This window comes from Sclerotinia sclerotiorum, genomic scaffold, assembly GCF_000146945.2.
Source record: "Sclerotinia sclerotiorum 1980 UF-70 scaffold_1 genomic scaffold, whole genome shotgun sequence".
NCBI classification, from domain to species: domain Eukaryota; kingdom Fungi; phylum Ascomycota; class Leotiomycetes; order Helotiales; family Sclerotiniaceae; genus Sclerotinia; species Sclerotinia sclerotiorum.
The window spans coordinates 2,279,746-2,296,894 of NW_001820835.1; the positions used below are offsets into that span (position 1 = coordinate 2,279,746).

The window sequence follows — 17,149 nt, forward strand, 5'->3', positions numbered from 1 at the left end:
GGTTGGTCGGTACGTGTTTGTAGCGATAGTGGTTCATTAAGGGTGGGGTGGTATGGTACATAAGGTTACGAGAGTCTTGAAAGTACGCATCTATTATAGCTATTCCGGTAGGGTGTAACGAGTTACAATCTAACAAGGCATTATGGAAATGGCTCGTTGAATGGTTTGTTTGCTGTGTTCCAGATGCTCTTTATACTTACTAGGTAGTTTTATGTGCTGGAGAGAGGGGATTCGCGGTTAGTTCTACACTATGGACCACCAGACGTTGAAGAGATGGACATCTTAGCTAAATGAAGCCAATTATTGATTGATTATTGGTACTGTAATTTTAATTCATTATTAGATAGATATACTTAATTTGGTATGAATCGTTATTCCTTCCTAGGTAGCTACCTATATAAAGTCTAGAAGTCATAGAGATGAAATGAAGCGAGGCGAATTCATGAGTGGAGAATGAAGGAGGTTAAGCAGAATGCATATAAAACACATTCATAGACGGAATAGTGTGCCTCTAGTAATCACACTAAATATAGCCGACGTCTAGGGTGGAAAAGGGTGGGATCCAAGGGACTTTTAGTTTCCCATTAGATTCACATCCAGGTGTGAAGTTAATAAAATAAATTACCAATTTCCACTATAATGATGGCATTCAATGAATCGAACAGAGTAGATTAAGGAAACCAGTAGATGCTATTCTCTCCAATTTGAGTTAATTTCTCAATATACATCATGATTCCTTTATAAATAAATCAAATTAATCAAAGATCTTTCTCAAATTCACTGCATCCATACATTCCAAACAACCTCTTCCACATCATTTGGATTCTTTCATCAAGGAATAAGAAGTCGACAACAAACAGTTGCATTAAAAAGGATAATCAGACTATTGAAATAATCCAATACGCAATACCCGATACCGATACCGCCTCACCTCGAACTCGTCAGATAAGACTTTAGACTACATTCTCGTCTCCGGTCCTCGTCACAAGACACCAAGCCAATCTTGTCAAACCAGTCAGTCATTCATTGTCAACCAAGAACCTTCGATTACTTTCTTCTTACGAATACACTACACAGTACAACGAATACAACGAAGTCTCAACTCAAGAAATCCGAATCTCCTTTCAATCTTCCTTACAATCTATAATCTACAATCTAAACAATTCTTCATTTACAATCAATCACTCTTCAACTCTGTATTCTGCATTACTCTCACCGATAACATCAACATCAACATCAAAGCACCATCATCATCATGTCTACTCCTTCAAGCACCACTTCATCGAGATCCTCCTCTCCAGAACTACAATCACAATCAATGCAAATCTTTGTTAAGGTTTTGTCCGGCGACAGTATGTTTTATTCTAAATTCATCCGTTCCCATAGTTTCCAGCTAACTCCGTAATCTAGCTATACCCATAACCGTCCCGGAAGACACAACCATTTCAAACCTCGCTCACCTTCTATCCCTCCGTACATCCTCTCCATCTTCGACATTACGTCTCGTACACGCTGGAAGACATTTACCACCATCATCAACTCTCACCTCGAATAATATCACTCAAGACTCGACAATCCACGTCGCAGGAACACTAAGAGGCGGTATGCCACCCAAGAAGATTAAGTGTAATTATAAAGACTGTGGGGTGGCAGCACAAAGAATAGTAGGACACTGTGGATTCTGTGAGGGAGAATTTTGTGGGAAGCACAGAATGTTGGAGGATCATAAGTGTGTGAAATTAGAAGACGTGAGTTACCCTACTTCCGATGATGTATTGCCCGAGTTTCACTTTGGGGAGTCTGCTCTTCAAGGCGTATTTTGTGGTTCTAGGAAGGAAGAACAGATTCAATGGTGGCAAGTTGGATTAGGAGATGTGCTTTCAGAAATCATGCATAAAGATAAAATTATAAGCTGACTTATTTCATTCTAGTGCAAGAAGGAATGTCATGAACGAAATGCCGCTCAACTAAATGCCGAGCGTACCCAAGTTATCAAGGGCATCTAGAACACTTCATCCTCTTCTGCATTATGCATCCTACTCGAGATTATATAAGGAGACATAAAGGATATACCTGTTCGAGCGTCATTACGATCTTCGAACTCTACTTGAACATTTAGTCCATGTCAGTAGTTTAGGTTCCCAACCTCTTTAATCGCCACTGGTGGTACTACCTCGAGTCGAGACCTCATCCCGCCAGTTACCATTCCACTTCATTTACATCTTCGTTATATTATGGTTTTTAGCGGGCGTAAGGAAATGGTTGTTTTACATCTTCGCTTGCATCTCATCGATTGCATTTTCGTATCCATCTAATTCTCTCTCCTAGTCGTCATTGGGGAGTTTGGATGGTTTTGATGTAATGCGATGGGTGATTGATTTTAGATGTATGGGTGGTAATATAGTTGAGGTTATCTTATCTTTCGTAGGAGAGATAGGGTCGATTTGTTTTATAGTTTTTGAATCAAATTACATATTAGTTTCTCTGTTATTTGATATTTATATGTTTATAGAATGTTCCTATTGTATCGTTATGCCTTCTGAATTGGTATTTCCCGTTTTATCCTTTTTATATATTGCTTGCGCTATTATTAAGCCATTACGTACGTAGTAGATGTAAAGCCACCTATTTTACACCCTTTGATCCGGATCATCCTCATCGACTCTTTCCCAGGTACTAATATATATGTATATAAACCATCCTCTATTAAACCAGGCTGAGCACTACTATTCTACTCTATATAGGGTACTTAATCTCTTTGAGCTCTTTGGATGGTTGGTAGCTACTTTATCTTGTGAAGGTTTATAATTAATTATAGGTTGATTATTTGGGGATATTAATGTGTGTATATTATAATATTGATAAGTATGAGCTGATTGTATTATTATTATTACTATTATTATTATTATTATTATTATTATTATTATTATTATTATTATTATTATTATTATTATTATTATTATTATTATTATTATTATTATTATTATTATTATTATTATTATTATTATTATTATTATTATTATTATTATTATTATTATTATTATTATTATTATTATTATTATTATTATTATTATTATTATTATTATTATTATTATTTGAAATTGCTTTAAGGTTGAGGTTTAGATTATTTTTAATTGTTTGTAATTATTTTGAGATTCAGATTGAGATTGTTTTTAATTATTTGTAATTGTTGAAAGGGGTTGTGTGACCAAAAGGGTGTTTATAGACCAGCAACTGTATTTAACTTAGAATCTACAGGTGAAGAGCACCTGTAGATGGGGATAGCTACTCTATATATACACAAATGAATGGCCTAGCCGCAATGGCTAGGCAAAAAGAAGTCATATTTATCCCTCCAATGATCTTACTTTACTGATAACCATTAATACCTAGTACTTGTCCGGATCTGATCCTCAGGCCACTGTAACGATACTATACTGGAGGCAGCGGCTGCCTAAGGTTTCGTCTGGTTGGTAGTTGTGGGTTAAGGCTTTATCACTGGTCTTCACTTGGAAGTGAAGTCGTTACTAGATCAAGTAGAATGTAGGTAAACTAATTGATAACTAAGTTGAGCACGAAGCTCCTTAACCACGAGACTAAATGAATGTTTATATACCCTATATCATCTTTTGAGGACCCTTGGGACCCTAAGGTCCAAAAGGTCCTCAAGGTCCTCGAGGTCACGTGAATTAATGAATCGTGACAGCCACCTAAATCGTATACTAATCCCAAGTAATCGTATCATGTGTGGACATGGTTAATTGTTACGACAGGTAACAATTAGGTCACAGGATTAGTAATAAGACGTGATGCAAGGACTCGAAGAGCTCGAAGGCTTGGCCTCTCGAGCCCTTCGATCGAGGAGAGCGAAAGGATCGAAGCTCGATCCCCTCGCTCCCTTCGAGCCACGAAGCATGAAGGTCTATATAATCAAGATGGATTTCCTTTGTATAGAGCTTCGTGCTCAAGATCAATCATTTAGTATACTCTACTATTAGTTGCGGATTGCATATCATTATGGTCATTACTTAAGTCCCTGCTTGACGCCTATTTATAAACCACCTCGAGAGCCTAGAGCACTTCCACGTGATCTAGACGGCAAACCTCGTAACATAGTTTAAGATATCAGATGTAGATGAAGAAAACACAGGATACAAAGATTTTGAGCCAGGCATTATATTCGTATACGAAGCGAAGATCAGAAGGGAGCGGAATGGTAAGGTATATAGATCGAGCTGTATGAAATGGCATCTATATCATGCGTTACGAATAGAAGCTGGGTAAATGTGTCGATATGTCGATATACAATATGGAACATGCTTTAAGACACAAAGATTGAATGCTTGGAGATGAATGGGGAATCATTAATTGAGATATTTACATACAAGAAGTAAAAATCTTCTGAACATGAGGACCAATATCAAACCTATCTTAATCAAACTATCCAAAAATTTAAACTCTTCTAAGCCTTCATTGATACTTGCCTCTTAGTCCACCAACTCAAACAATTCCAGCTAAAAGCGCGAGATTTGTCGTCTCTTCCCTATTCTCAAACATAAAATGATCATTTGAGTGTAGTATAGTATGAGGATTCCCAATAACACCGTTTCCGGTACTTCCGATGAATTTCTAGGTGCACCGACCGGTAACTGCGGACAATATATTAGACCGCGGCATTATCGACCATTAATGGGGCATATGCAAAATTTGCAGTCACAATTCCTATAGAGATAGAGTCACTGTTGTCATCCATACCAGTAGTCGGATTAGTAGATGGATGGATATCTTATGAAATGTGGCTAGTAGTAATAGTTGTAGCATTGGGGATAATGGAAATATGGAGGATGAAAAGGAACATGAGGACACCGGGCGTGTCTTTCGCGCATGAAGGAAAATGAAAGGAATCGAGGCTATAGAGATGTAAGATGTATAGAATGGTAGCAGGATGAAGTTGGGAGGTTCGTGGAAATATAAGTCAATGCACTTATATGGAAGAGACAATCATGAGTAGATTTTGCCGCACAAAGACCCATTTCCTGGTTAAAACTTCATGAAAAATCTGTATGGCGGAGTATTATGATATTATAAAGCAATGAGTGATTTGAATGTAACAGAATATCTGAAAGCAGCAGGGAACTACTCAACTTGAGGCAATTCATCTCCTTCACAATGACCGAAATATGACAATAATAACAATCCATCTGTAAGAAAGAGGTATCACCTAGCTCAGTCGACTGCCAAAGCCATACAGACGACATTTTTGATAAGCAATAAATAACCTCAAATATCAAATATATAACAAAAAGAAAACGCAGACAGAACCACAACAACACTACTTTCCAAACACAAAGTCATAATATCATAGGGAGTCTATTAATATACTTCCACTCGGAAAATTTCAGAAAATAAAATCCGAATTACAAGTTCCACACCGAATACTGTCGGTGTCGGTAAACCTCAGAACCAACAGACCGCACATATCTGAAGACTGCTTGACTCCACATACCAAAATATTTCCGGAACTTTTTCCGAAACAATTGATTTGTCAGCCATTCCAAAAGATGTGTAATATGAATCTGAAAGTCTATCGATGTAGTGCTTGTGATGTCCTCTATCTAGTTCACAACAATTCACAGTATCTCAATTGCAGTGTTTGTTAACCGATATTGGTCATGGAAACACTTGTTTCAACTCGAATGGAATATTCGGTGAAAGTGCCGAAATACCAGGGTTTTGAGTGGGACATTGCACCCAAGATTCGTTAAAATAATACCGATGGATAGGAGATTATACCATGTCGCCGAAGGACAGTTCTTGATTTAGGATGGAATTGAGGTCTATCTGTCGCTCGAAAGCCCAAGAGCTATCATCCAAAGTGGTTGATGTCAGAACCTTTAGGCTTTAACAGATCGATCCACAATTATCTCCAGCCACTGAGACCTTGGCATCGGTAGATAATCCCTTCCCTTCCCCTCAAGTCCCATAAAACTAAAAATAAACAAAGCGTCAGCAACCTGCATAAACATTTTCCTCTTCCCTAAACTCCTATAAAGCTTAAAAGGTCAGCAACTTGCATATACTTTTTCAAGCGAAGCTTGAAGTCCTTGAAATCCCCATTATTTGTCTAGATTCCTCTACTCCGTGCTCTCGATTGTGTTCAGAGTTCGCACTAGTACTCAGAACCGGTAGTGATTTATAATAAAACGGGAATTGCCAACAACGCTATCGACATCATTGGCTTCCTTGGCTGGGCTTTCTCTTGCTCAGAGTCTCAGACAATAACATGATCTGTTGCCGCTGGTAGTAAAAAAAAACCTTGACCAGCTTCATGACTCGACTTGTGATTATCTGATTGGTGCTGTTTGCGGATTTAATAGCTTTCGTTTATTTGTCTCTCGATCAAAATATACAGTTTGGGGAAAAGTGGATGCAAGCATACACGCAACATCATACCTTGGCGTAGTGTTCTAGAATATAGCATTGTGTGTATATATCATGTCGAATCCCACGAAGACTCCTGCTTCTGTAGCTACAGACAGAATCCTCTCCCTCACATATCACTTTAAAGACTCTTTAAACTCACCAGACGACTTACAAAAATCGAAAATGGCAAGTTCATATAAATTCCAAGGATGGATGGCATTAGATAAGGAGGCGGCCAAGGGAAGTATGGTATGGCAAGAATTTGAACCGAAGACCTGGACAGAGGATGATGTCGATATTAAAATCGCCTACTGTGGTATCTGTGCGTCTGATATTCATACTTTAAGGTCTGGATGGGTATGTATTCATATGGTGGAAAATGCAGAACGGGACTGACGATTTGTCTATAGGGCCCGTCAAACTATCCGTGCTGTGTAGGACATGAATTGACTGGTACTGCGGTGAAGATCGGAAAGAATGTAAAGCACATCAAGCTCGGCGATCGATGTGGTGTCGGTGCACAATCCGGTGCTTGCCTCAAGCCAGATTGCGAGGAGTGCGCAAGTGGATTAGAGAACCATTGCCCAAGAATTGTTGGAACTTATAACATGGCATACCCCGATGGCTCCAAGTCCTACGGTGGTTATGCAGATTACTGGCGGGGTCCAGCCAATTTCGTTTTCAAGATTCCTGACGAACTTTCTCTTGCCGAGGCTGCTCCTATGCTGTGTGGAGGTATCACAGTATGGTCACCCCTTGTCAACAACGGAGCCGGACCAAACAAACGAGTCGGCATAGTTGGCATCGGAGGTTTGGGTCACTTTGGTCTTCTATGGGCTAAGGGTCTCGGCTGCAAAGAGGTTGTTGCAATTTCGCGAACAAACGGGAAGAAAGCCGATGCAGAGAAGATGGGTGCCACCAGATTTATTGCCACCGAGGAGAAAGATTGGTCCAAGAAGCACGCCAGATCACTTGACTTGATCATTTGCACTGTATCCAGCCCAGACATGCCAATTGATGGATATCTTCAGTTGTTGAGAACCAAAGGTGAATTCATTCAAGTCGGAGCGCCGGAGGATGTTATCCCACCTTTGAATATGTTTTCCTTGATTGTGAAAGGACTCAAGATTGGAGGTAGTGCTATCGGTACACCAAAGGAGATCAATGAGATGCTCGAGTTTGCTGCCAAAAATAAGATCCATCCATTCATTGAGGAGAGACCAATGTCGGAGGCAAACCAAATTATTGTTGACATGGAGGATGGAAAGGCTCGATTCCGCTATGTCTTGGTGAATGAAAAGCATGCAAATGAATTAAAGCAGTAGATAGATATAGAGACCGTTTGGAATTGGAGGTATATGGATAAATGTATATGGAGCAGATAAGGGGTAGCACATAAATGGAGATAGTTGAAATCGATAAGTACTTGCAAAAGTGGCGAAAGATTCCAATCCAAAAGGCATCAGTATAAAACGAAATGTGACATGTTGAGTACATGTTTGGATGACCCATCGCTCAAATCTATGAGCACTCGCAAGTGAAAGGATATCAGTATAAGGTGAATGTGTCATGCTGAATAAATAAATGCTTGTGTAATCCATTGCTAATGATATTTTGTCCAGTAATTCCCTTGATGATGTATCTTTCCCTTGCCTATGTATATCTTCTCTGCTGCTGTGTAAGTTCAAATATCTAGACAAAAATTATCCTTTCACCAACCTATCCCAAACTTTGAGTAAACATCAGTAGCTATAGGGTTATTCGTCTTAAATTTGCAGAACCAACAAAGATATCAAGCACAAGCACAAGCACAAGTATGGGTGCATAATGAGATTTTGCAAATAACAAAGTCTTTGTTGTCAGTCCGTCGACTACAACATAGAGGAAGTCTGTACAAATCCTTAACAATGGAATAACCAAAGGGGTTTCTCCGGTTCCGGATATTAGTTATTCCGCGTTTAACACTAAGTCTCGAAAAGTTAAGCTCATGTACCACACACTTCTGCTTACTGTACATGCATGCTCTGGGCAACAACTTCTTTGAAAGGGTTCATCCAGCAACTAAATATTTCTGTATCTTCATTAATCTTTCCTTGAATCTTGGAACTTGAGACCCGAGCCTCAACATCAACAACACCAATATCATCGTACAGTTATCCAAAATCCCTCCAGCCAGTTGTTGTATGATCTTTATGCCATTGTTTCTTTGTTCTTGAGGTCCTTCTGGTCCTGGGGACGCGCCGATCTTTCGTTCGAGGCGACAGCTCTCAAACTTTGCCTTTGCGACAAAATCAACGACAATTCGGCATCCTATCAACCTTCCAATATCAACTCGATTGACAGACATATAGCGGATCTCGCGTTAATACAATATGGCTGATTACGAAGAAGGATATGAATATGATGACTTTGGAGAGGAGGATGCGGGTATCACGGCGGAGGACTGCTGGACGGTTATTTCTTCTTTTTTCGATGCAAAAGGTCTAGTTTCGCAACAAATCGACTCTTTCGATGAGTTTGTTCAAACAACCATGCAAGAGCTCGTCGAAGAAAATTCACAGCTTACACTTGATCAAAACAACCCACCATCATCGAATGACAATCCTATCGCGCTTCGCAGATACGAAATCAAGTTCGGCACCATTATGCTTTCGCGACCAGCAATGACCGAAGGCGATGGTAGCACACAAGTCATGTTGCCACAAGAAGCCCGTTTACGAAATCTCACGTATTCAAGTCCCCTTTACATAGAAATGACGAAGAGTACTCAAGTCGCCGTAGAACGTCCTGTTCCTCTCAACGAGCTGGATGACGAGCAAGAAGCTGATTTGGCGAACGGCGGAGAACATCCTACACGGTTAGTTTGGGAGTATGAAGATGGCGACCCTGATGGTGCTAAAGGTGGTCCGGCTCCAGAACGAGTTTATGTCGGAAAATTACCTATGATGCTGAAGTCGGAGTATTGTTTCTTGAAGAATTGTGACGAAGACGATCTTTACGGATGGAATGAATGCCCTTATGACCAAGGTGGATACTTTATCATCAACGGGAGTGAGAAGGTTCTCATCGCACAAGAGCGCAGTGCGGCCAACATCGTTCAAGTCTTTAAGAAGCCAGCGAACCAAGCAGTTTCATACTTGGCCGAAATTCGAAGCGCTCTCGAGAAGGGTTCGCGCCTTATCTCCTCGTTACAGATCAAACTATATGACAAGGGTGACAGTGGCCGAGGAGGTTTTGGTAAAACTGTCAAGTCAACTTTACCTTACATCAAGCAAGACATTCCAATAGCCATTGTCTTTCGTGCACTTGGCGTTGTATCAGACGAGGATATCTTGAACCACATCTGCTACGATCGTAATGACACACAAATGCTCGAGATGTTGAAACCATGTATCGAGGAGGCTTTCGTCATCCAAGATCGTGAAGTTGCTCTCGATTTTATTGGAAAACGTGGTAACGGTACGTCTTTGACTCGTGATAAGCGTATTAAATATGCACGTGACATCATGCAGAAGGAGCTGTTGCCTCATATCTCTCAAAAGGAAGGTAGCGAGACCAGGAAAGCCTTCTTCTTGGGTTACATGGTTCACAAACTTCTTCAATGTGCTCTTGGACGTCGGGAGACCGATGATCGAGATCATTTCGGCAAGAAGCGTCTGGATTTAGCTGGACCTTTACTTGCAAAGCTCTTCAGAAATCTGTTCCGCAGATTAACAACAGATGTCTACAGGTACCTGCAACGTTGCGTGGAAAACAACAGAGAGTTCAATTTGACGCTGGGTGTGAAATCCACGACGATCACGAACGGTCTGAAATATTCTTTGGCTACAGGTAACTGGGGTGACCAGAAGAAGGCAGCAAGTTCTACCGCTGGTGTTTCTCAAGTATTGAACAGATATACCTTCGCATCAACACTTTCTCATTTGCGCCGAACCAATACGCCTATCGGACGTGATGGAAAGATCGCCAAACCTAGACAACTGCATAATACTCATTGGGGTCTGGTTTGTCCAGCAGAGACGCCAGAAGGTCAAGCTTGTGGTTTGGTCAAGAATTTAGCTTTGATGTGTTACGTTACAGTTGGTACGCCAAGTGATCCAATCGTTGAGTTCATGATTCAACGAAATATGGAAGTGCTGGAGGAGTATGAACCGCTCCGAGCACCCAATGCAACAAAGGTCTTCGTCAATGGTGTTTGGGTTGGTGTCCATCGAGACCCTGCCCATTTGGTTAAATGTGTACAAGATCTTCGTAGATCACATTTGATTTCTCATGAAGTCTCACTTATTCGAGAAATTCGAGACAGAGAGTTCAAGATTTTCACTGATGCAGGACGAGTGTGCAGACCTCTGTTGGTCATCGACAATGATCCAGACAGCCCCAACAAAGGTAATTTGGTACTGAACAAGGATCACATCCGCCGTTTGGAGGATGATCAATCTCTGCCATCGAACATGGATAAGGATGAGAAAGTACACCATGGTTATTATGGATTCCAAGGTTTGATTAATGATGGTGTGGTTGAATATTTAGACGCCGAGGAAGAGGAGACTGTTATGATTACCATGACACCTGAAGATTTGGATATTTCTCGACAGCTTCAAGCTGGTTATCAAATTCGTCCTGATGACAGCGGTGATTTGAATAAGCGTGTCAAGGCACCTATCAATCCAACTGCGCACGTCTGGACTCATTGTGAAATTCATCCAAGTATGATTCTGGGTATCTGTGCAAGCATCATTCCCTTCCCGGATCATAATCAGGTAAGCTTTAAGTCCAATAATGAATTTATTAATTCTAGGCTAATTCCGTTGCGACAAAGTCTCCCCGTAACTGTTACCAATCTGCTATGGGTAAACAAGCTATGGGAGTTTTCCTCACTAACTTCGATGTCCGCATGGATACCATGGCCAACATTTTGTACTATCCTCAAAAGCCTCTCGCCACTACCCGTTCTATGGAGTTCCTGAAATTCAGAGAATTGCCCGCAGGGCAAAACGCTATTGTAGCCATCATGTGTTACTCGGGTTACAATCAAGAAGATTCCGTTATCATGAATCAAAGTAGTATCGATCGTGGACTGTTTCGAAGTTTGTTCTATCGAGCATACACTGATCAAGAAAAGCGTATCGGTATGAACGTTGTAGAGCAATTCGAGAAGCCATATAGATCCGACACCCTAAAGCTTAAGCAGGGCACCTATGAGAAACTCGATGATGATGGAATTGTCGCACCTGGTGTTCGTGTCACTGGTGCTGATATCATTATTGGAAAGACAGCGCCGATTGCTCCTGATTCCGAAGAGATGGGTCAACGTACAAAAGCTCATGTCAAGCGTGATGCGTCGACACCTCTTCGAAGCACCGAGAGTGGTCTTGTTGATCAAGTACTTCTTACCACCAACGCCGAAGGTCTCCGATTCGTGAAGGTTAGAATGAGAACCACGAAGATTCCTCAAATTGGTGACAAATTTGCTTCCCGTCACGGACAAAAGGGTACCATCGGTATCACATACATGCAACAGGACATGCCGTTCACGAGGGAGGGTGTTGTTCCGGATCTTATTATTAATCCTCACGCTATTCCATCTCGTATGACGATTGCACATTTGATCGAGTGTCAATTGAGTAAGGTTTCTTCTTTGCGTGGACTTGAGGGTGACGCAACACCATTTACCGAGGTCACTGTCGATTCAGTCTCCAAGCTACTCCGTGCACATGGCTACCATTCTCGTGGTTTCGAGATCATGTACCATGGTCATACTGGTCGTAAGATGATGGCACAAGTCTTCCTTGGTCCGACATATTACCAACGTTTGCGCCATATGGTCGATGACAAGATCCATGCCCGTGCCAGAGGTCCTGTACAAATTTTAACAAGACAACCTGTAGAGGGTCGTGCTAGAGATGGTGGTCTTCGTTTCGGAGAGATGGAACGTGATTGTATGATTTCTCATGGTGCAAGTGCTTTCTTGAAGGAGAGATTATTTGAGGTTTCGGATGCTTTCAGAGTTCATATCTGCGACATCTGTGGACTGATGACACCGATTGCGTAAGTTGATGTTTGGAAGTCAAGAATGAAACTATGCTGACTCAATTATAGTAAAATTAATACCGGTTCCTTCGAGTGTCGTCCCTGCAAGAATAAGACTAAGATTTCTCAAATCCACATCCCGTACGCCGCTAAATTGCTTTTCCAAGAGTTGGCAGCAATGAACATCGCCACAAGAATGTTCACCAAGAGATCTGGCATTACAGTGCGCTGATTTTGTATGATCTGATTTACGAAATGGATTTGGGGTAGATTATGATTTTCCTGGTTTTGCGAATCTTTGCATAACGTGGCGTTTGGGAAGGAAAGTGGAAGATTGTGGCCATGCCGTTGAGAAGCGAATATCCAAATCATTTGCATAGGATGAAAAAGTTTAGTCGCGTTTCTCATCAGTAGGAACATTCTGCCAGATATTCTCCATGACTAACACTGAAGATGCACAAAAAAGCGGTATATTGGACACGCATCGTGACTTTCGGTGGTGCTGCTACTTTTTATCATATTGAGATTTTCTCTTTAGCCATAAAGAGTAAGATAATAGCAGGTAGTTGATCTGATGCTCTGCACTGTTGTGTTGATTTCATTTCTTTGTGTAGAGTTTTCCTGTATATTTAATCTCCATACCCTATTATTAGTACAGTACATATAAACCTGAGATGACTTCATTCCATGCTCGGCATTCTACAATCGCTGCACGTATTCCTAACGTCCAAAGGCCTTCTTTTCCATACTCATACATCCCCATCAGGAAGGCATTGAGGTTGTCCTGTACCCAGTTTCATAATATATAATCGCTCCCGCGGCTAATTGTTCCAGTGTTTGTAATTCCTAGGCATAAAATATATACCCATTCCAAGCCGCGGTAGTATGTCACCTTGCAGTCCCATCGCTGACTTTCTGCACCTTCCTATATTCTTCTTCCATCGCCCGCTGCATGTCAAAGTCTAACTGGCGTTCTTTTTTTATGCGCTGTTGTTCCATGTCGCGAATTACGCCTGCATGCATTGCCTGTGTAACATTTAGTATATGTACAGTTTAAATTGAACAGTGAGAAAGGAGAAATTGGGAGGGGTGACATACAGCTTTCTCGGCGTTTTGCGCATAATGTACGAAGACTATGGTGCTGGCTGCGAAAAGAGAAGTGCCGAGGAGGGTTAATTTTGCTGCACGAGACATTGAGTTGCTGTCTACGAAGCTTGGTGTAAGAATTAAAACGCAGTGAAGTTCTCCAAATATTTGATGTGTACTTGTAGTACAAAATAAACACTGGAGGGGTGCAGTGATTTCTCCAATTGGAGAAATAACCTACAATCGATACGATAGGCACAGACGGAAGTTACCGGACAAGGATGGTCACAGTAACACCAGGAGAGCTTGTTGCTTCTGTTGGAGCTATCTAAGCTTCAACCATCCCAAATCCAACGTTAACTCTCCACTTTACTCTTGCGCAACTTTTGATAACGATTCTCAGACACGATTGATATTTGCAACGGAGGATACTTTGAATTAATTCTATTGTTCGTGCAGAGCAGAGTCGTTTTTGAAGATGGTATGTTTAATCCCGTGGTTTAGTTGGGGGATATATGTGTGCATGGGATGGCTTGCATGTTAAGTTGTTGAAGACTTGCTAATTGTGTGGTGATAGTCGGCACAGAATTCGGCGGGTATTCAGACGCTGCTTGATGTATGTTTGGATTCTGGTTGATGGGGAGCAGGATGGAGATACTGATTTAGAGGTTAGGCAGAGAGAGATGCACAGAAGATCGTTCAGAAAGGTGAGTTGGAGCCCTACAGCTAGAGGATTGGCACAGTTGGATCATCTGCTAATAGTTTAACCTACAGCTAGAGAATGTGAGTAGATGTTTACGACAATATAACGTCTGCGGATTGGAACGAGGCTGATATAAAACCAGACCGCACAAAACGTGTAAAGGAAGCAAGAGACGAAGCAAAGAAGGAAATCGAGGCGTATAGAAAGGAAAAGGAAGAGGAGTTCAAGAAGTTTGAGGCAGAGGTATGTTATGCTTGGGAGGATGGGGTTACTCTGGCTGGGAACGAATGGAAGTGCTGATATACCGGATAGCACACGAGCGGTAACAAGAAAGCAGAAGAGGATGCCAATAAGGATGCCGAGAAGAAGTTGGAGGAGATTAAGGAGGCAGGCAAGAAGGGGGAAAGTCAAGTCATATCAGATCTGTTGAAAGCAGTCTTTGATGTTAAGCCTGTTGTACCTGAACGTGTTGAAGGACCAAAATAGGGTACTCAATCCTGAACTTTTGGGGAAGTGATAGAGCAAAGGGAAATTCGGGGAAGAGATACTTTGGTGATGAGGACTCTCAGTATTGCGCCATGATGCGAGTTATATTTGGAGTTACAGCAGTGGTGAAGAGGCAATTGATGATAACCTGTGTATAGACTAGCTTGCGATTCAACAACAAATATATCCTCAGTTTGAAATTAAGGTTCAATTTATATGTTTTAATGTGTCGATGTGCTCCAACTTTGCACCTTTGGACCCTTTAACTAACTATCCTGTGGGTTTCGATATTGATCTGGGGTTCTAATACGACTATTTTTAGCAAATACCCGTTTCACTCCCGGAATCCAATCACATGTTCCCATCTACGTCACTAATGAATTCTACTACCAAAATCTAACCCCGCGAAATTTATCAAGCACCTTCCAACCCAACTTTTCTCACCATGGAAATCAATTTTAGTCAAACTCAATGTACAAAATCCAATTATGACATTTCAGGTCGTTCGTGTAGGGTCAACAAGATGGCTATCCTACAATATACCTCGAAAACGACCTATAATGCTATCCTTCGATATCTCCCGCCCCCGTAAACTTTCTACCCGAACAGCCTCTCAAATACAAATACATAATTCAGCTATCCATACCTCGCAAACGAGTCCTTTGCAAAGTCGTACTTCATTCATTCATGCAGCACGAATTCATACTTCAAATGCTCGACACCATGAGAAGGAAAAGGATCTGAGGAATGCGGATCCGAAGGTTAGTGATATTGGTAGGGCAATTGAGGATGATTTTGCTACGATTAGAGATTGTTATGGTATGTTTCCTCCTATCTTTCACTTATGTAAATTGCGTTAGTAACCCATTCATTTAGCTACACCTAAAAATCCCATCGTCCTTGCCCATGGTCTCTTCGGCTTCGACGAATTCCGCATCGCAGGCAATCTTCTTCCCGCCGTCCAATACTGGCGTGGCATCACCGACGCTCTCCGCGCCAAAGGTATTGAAGTAATAATGACCTCCGTCCCCGCCTCGGGCAGTATCGAAGAGCGCGCCGCTGTATTAGGAGAAGATATTGCCGCGAAAGCTAATGGAAAAAACGTTAATATTATCGCGCATAGCATGGGAGGACTGGATGCACGATTTATGATCTCGAGATTACAGCCGCAAAATGTAGAAGTGTTGAGTTTGACGACGATCGCGACGCCGCATCGTGGAAGCGCGTTTGCGGATTATTGTTTTGAGGAGAGTTGGTGGCATGGGATGATTCCTAGGTTGATTCGCAAATTGAATGAGGTGGGTATTAGTACGGGGGCGTTCATGCAGTTGACGAGGAAATATATGAATGAGGAGTTTAATCCCAAGACGCCGGATGATGAGCGCGTAAGGTACTTTAGTTATGGAGCTACCTGTGATCCGAAGCTGTGGAGTGCGTTTCGGAAGAGTCATGGGATTGTGCGGAAGGTCGAGGGTCCGAATGATGGGTTAGTTAGTGTGGAGAGTAGTCGTTGGGGTACGTATAAGGGGACTTTGGTGGGAGTTAGTCATTTGGATTTGATTAATTGGACGAATAGGGTGAGGTGGATGGTGGGGGAGTTGACGGGGAATACGAGGAAGTTTAATGCAATTGCTTTTTATCTTGATATTGCGGATATGCTGGCGAAGGAGGGGCTTTAGATTGTATTATACGGTTGGAGTTTGGTTAGATGGGATTGGGTGATTGGTTTTCTGAAAGAAAAGTTTGGAATGAGGAATGATTGCATCGTATATGCATTGGGAAGGATAGAAGAAATAGATAGAAAGTCTTTAGGGTAGAAATATAATACTTCATCCCTTCCTGATCTTCCTTTCCGTTCTCCTGTATTCAATCTCTTAAGTTCTGATACATAGTTGTGACGGAAACCCCTGCTTTCCTCCCACCCTTATTATATAAGAAACCTCAAGTACATTAACCATGTCCACACATGATACGATTACTCGGGATTAGTATACGATTTAGGTGGCCTGAGGATCAGATCCAGACAAGTACTAGGTATCAATGGTTATCGGTAAAGTAAGATCATTGGAGGGATAAATATGACTTCTTTTTGCCTAGCCATTACGGCTAGACCATTCATTTATATATTGTAACGATACTGTACTAGAGGCAGCGGCTGCCTAAGGTTTGTCGGCTGGTAGTTGTGGGTTAAGGCTTTATCACTGGTATTCACTTGGAAGTGAAGTCGTTACTAGATCAAGTAGAATGTAGGTAAACTAATTGATAACTAAGTTGAGCACGAAGCTCCTATACTATGAAACTACTCTGACTATATACCTAGGGAAAAGGGAGCCTCTAGGAGCTTTACAAGCTCCCAGGGCTCTATCACGTGATCCTTCTTTGCCTCAGGACACTAATCCTGGGACGATTCGTGACAGT

The 17,149-nt window shown here is 41.5% G+C and overlaps 8 protein-coding genes across 8 annotated transcripts; 6 read left to right on the plus strand and 2 right to left on the minus strand.

Annotated features, from left to right (window-relative positions):
- Positions 1–1,255: 1,255 nt before the first annotated feature.
- Positions 1,256–2,006, plus strand: SS1G_00881 (hypothetical protein; the record flags this gene model as incomplete). The annotated part of the gene is made up of 3 exons (XM_001598742.1): positions 1,256–1,352; positions 1,411–1,748; positions 1,932–2,006. 3 exons carry the CDS (start codon positions 1,256–1,258, stop codon positions 2,004–2,006), a joined length of 510 nt encoding a protein of 169 aa, XP_001598792.1.
- An 844-nt stretch (positions 2,007–2,850) lies between these two features.
- SS1G_00882 (predicted protein) lies at positions 2,851–3,383 on the minus strand (the record flags this gene model as incomplete). Its single annotated transcript, XM_001598743.1, has 2 exons — positions 2,851–3,104; positions 3,374–3,383. 2 exons carry the CDS (start codon positions 3,381–3,383, stop codon positions 2,851–2,853), a joined length of 264 nt encoding a protein of 87 aa, XP_001598793.1.
- A 426-nt stretch (positions 3,384–3,809) lies between these two features.
- SS1G_00883 (predicted protein) lies at positions 3,810–4,728 on the plus strand (the record flags this gene model as incomplete). The annotated part of the gene is made up of 3 exons (XM_001598744.1): positions 3,810–3,920; positions 4,117–4,221; positions 4,579–4,728. The coding sequence occupies 3 exons, from the start codon at positions 3,810–3,812 to the stop codon at positions 4,726–4,728; spliced, it is 366 nt and encodes a 121-aa protein (XP_001598794.1).
- A 1,878-nt stretch (positions 4,729–6,606) lies between these two features.
- Positions 6,607–7,748, plus strand: SS1G_00884 (hypothetical protein; the record flags this gene model as incomplete). The annotated part of the gene is made up of 2 exons (XM_001598745.1): positions 6,607–6,780; positions 6,834–7,748. The coding sequence occupies 2 exons, from the start codon at positions 6,607–6,609 to the stop codon at positions 7,746–7,748; spliced, it is 1,089 nt and encodes a 362-aa protein (XP_001598795.1).
- A 1,047-nt stretch (positions 7,749–8,795) lies between these two features.
- SS1G_00885 (hypothetical protein) lies at positions 8,796–12,688 on the plus strand (the record flags this gene model as incomplete). The annotated part of the gene is made up of 3 exons (XM_001598746.1): positions 8,796–11,186; positions 11,225–12,474; positions 12,526–12,688. 3 exons carry the CDS (start codon positions 8,796–8,798, stop codon positions 12,686–12,688), a joined length of 3,804 nt encoding a protein of 1,267 aa, XP_001598796.1.
- Positions 12,689–13,344: 656 nt separating this feature from the next.
- SS1G_00886 (hypothetical protein) lies at positions 13,345–13,650 on the minus strand (the record flags this gene model as incomplete). Its single annotated transcript, XM_001598747.1, has 2 exons — positions 13,345–13,482; positions 13,555–13,650. 2 exons carry the CDS (start codon positions 13,648–13,650, stop codon positions 13,345–13,347), a joined length of 234 nt encoding a protein of 77 aa, XP_001598797.1.
- A 370-nt stretch (positions 13,651–14,020) lies between these two features.
- On the plus strand, positions 14,021–14,731 carry SS1G_00887 (predicted protein; the record flags this gene model as incomplete). The annotated part of the gene is made up of 5 exons (XM_001598748.1): positions 14,021–14,023; positions 14,129–14,158; positions 14,216–14,249; positions 14,388–14,488; positions 14,558–14,731. The coding sequence occupies 5 exons, from the start codon at positions 14,021–14,023 to the stop codon at positions 14,729–14,731; spliced, it is 342 nt and encodes a 113-aa protein (XP_001598798.1).
- A 1,016-nt stretch (positions 14,732–15,747) lies between these two features.
- On the plus strand, positions 15,748–16,410 carry SS1G_00888 (hypothetical protein; the record flags this gene model as incomplete). Its single annotated transcript, XM_001598749.1, has 1 exon — positions 15,748–16,410. One exon carries the CDS (start codon positions 15,748–15,750, stop codon positions 16,408–16,410), a length of 663 nt encoding a protein of 220 aa, XP_001598799.1.
- Between the last annotated feature and the right edge of the window lie 739 nt (positions 16,411–17,149).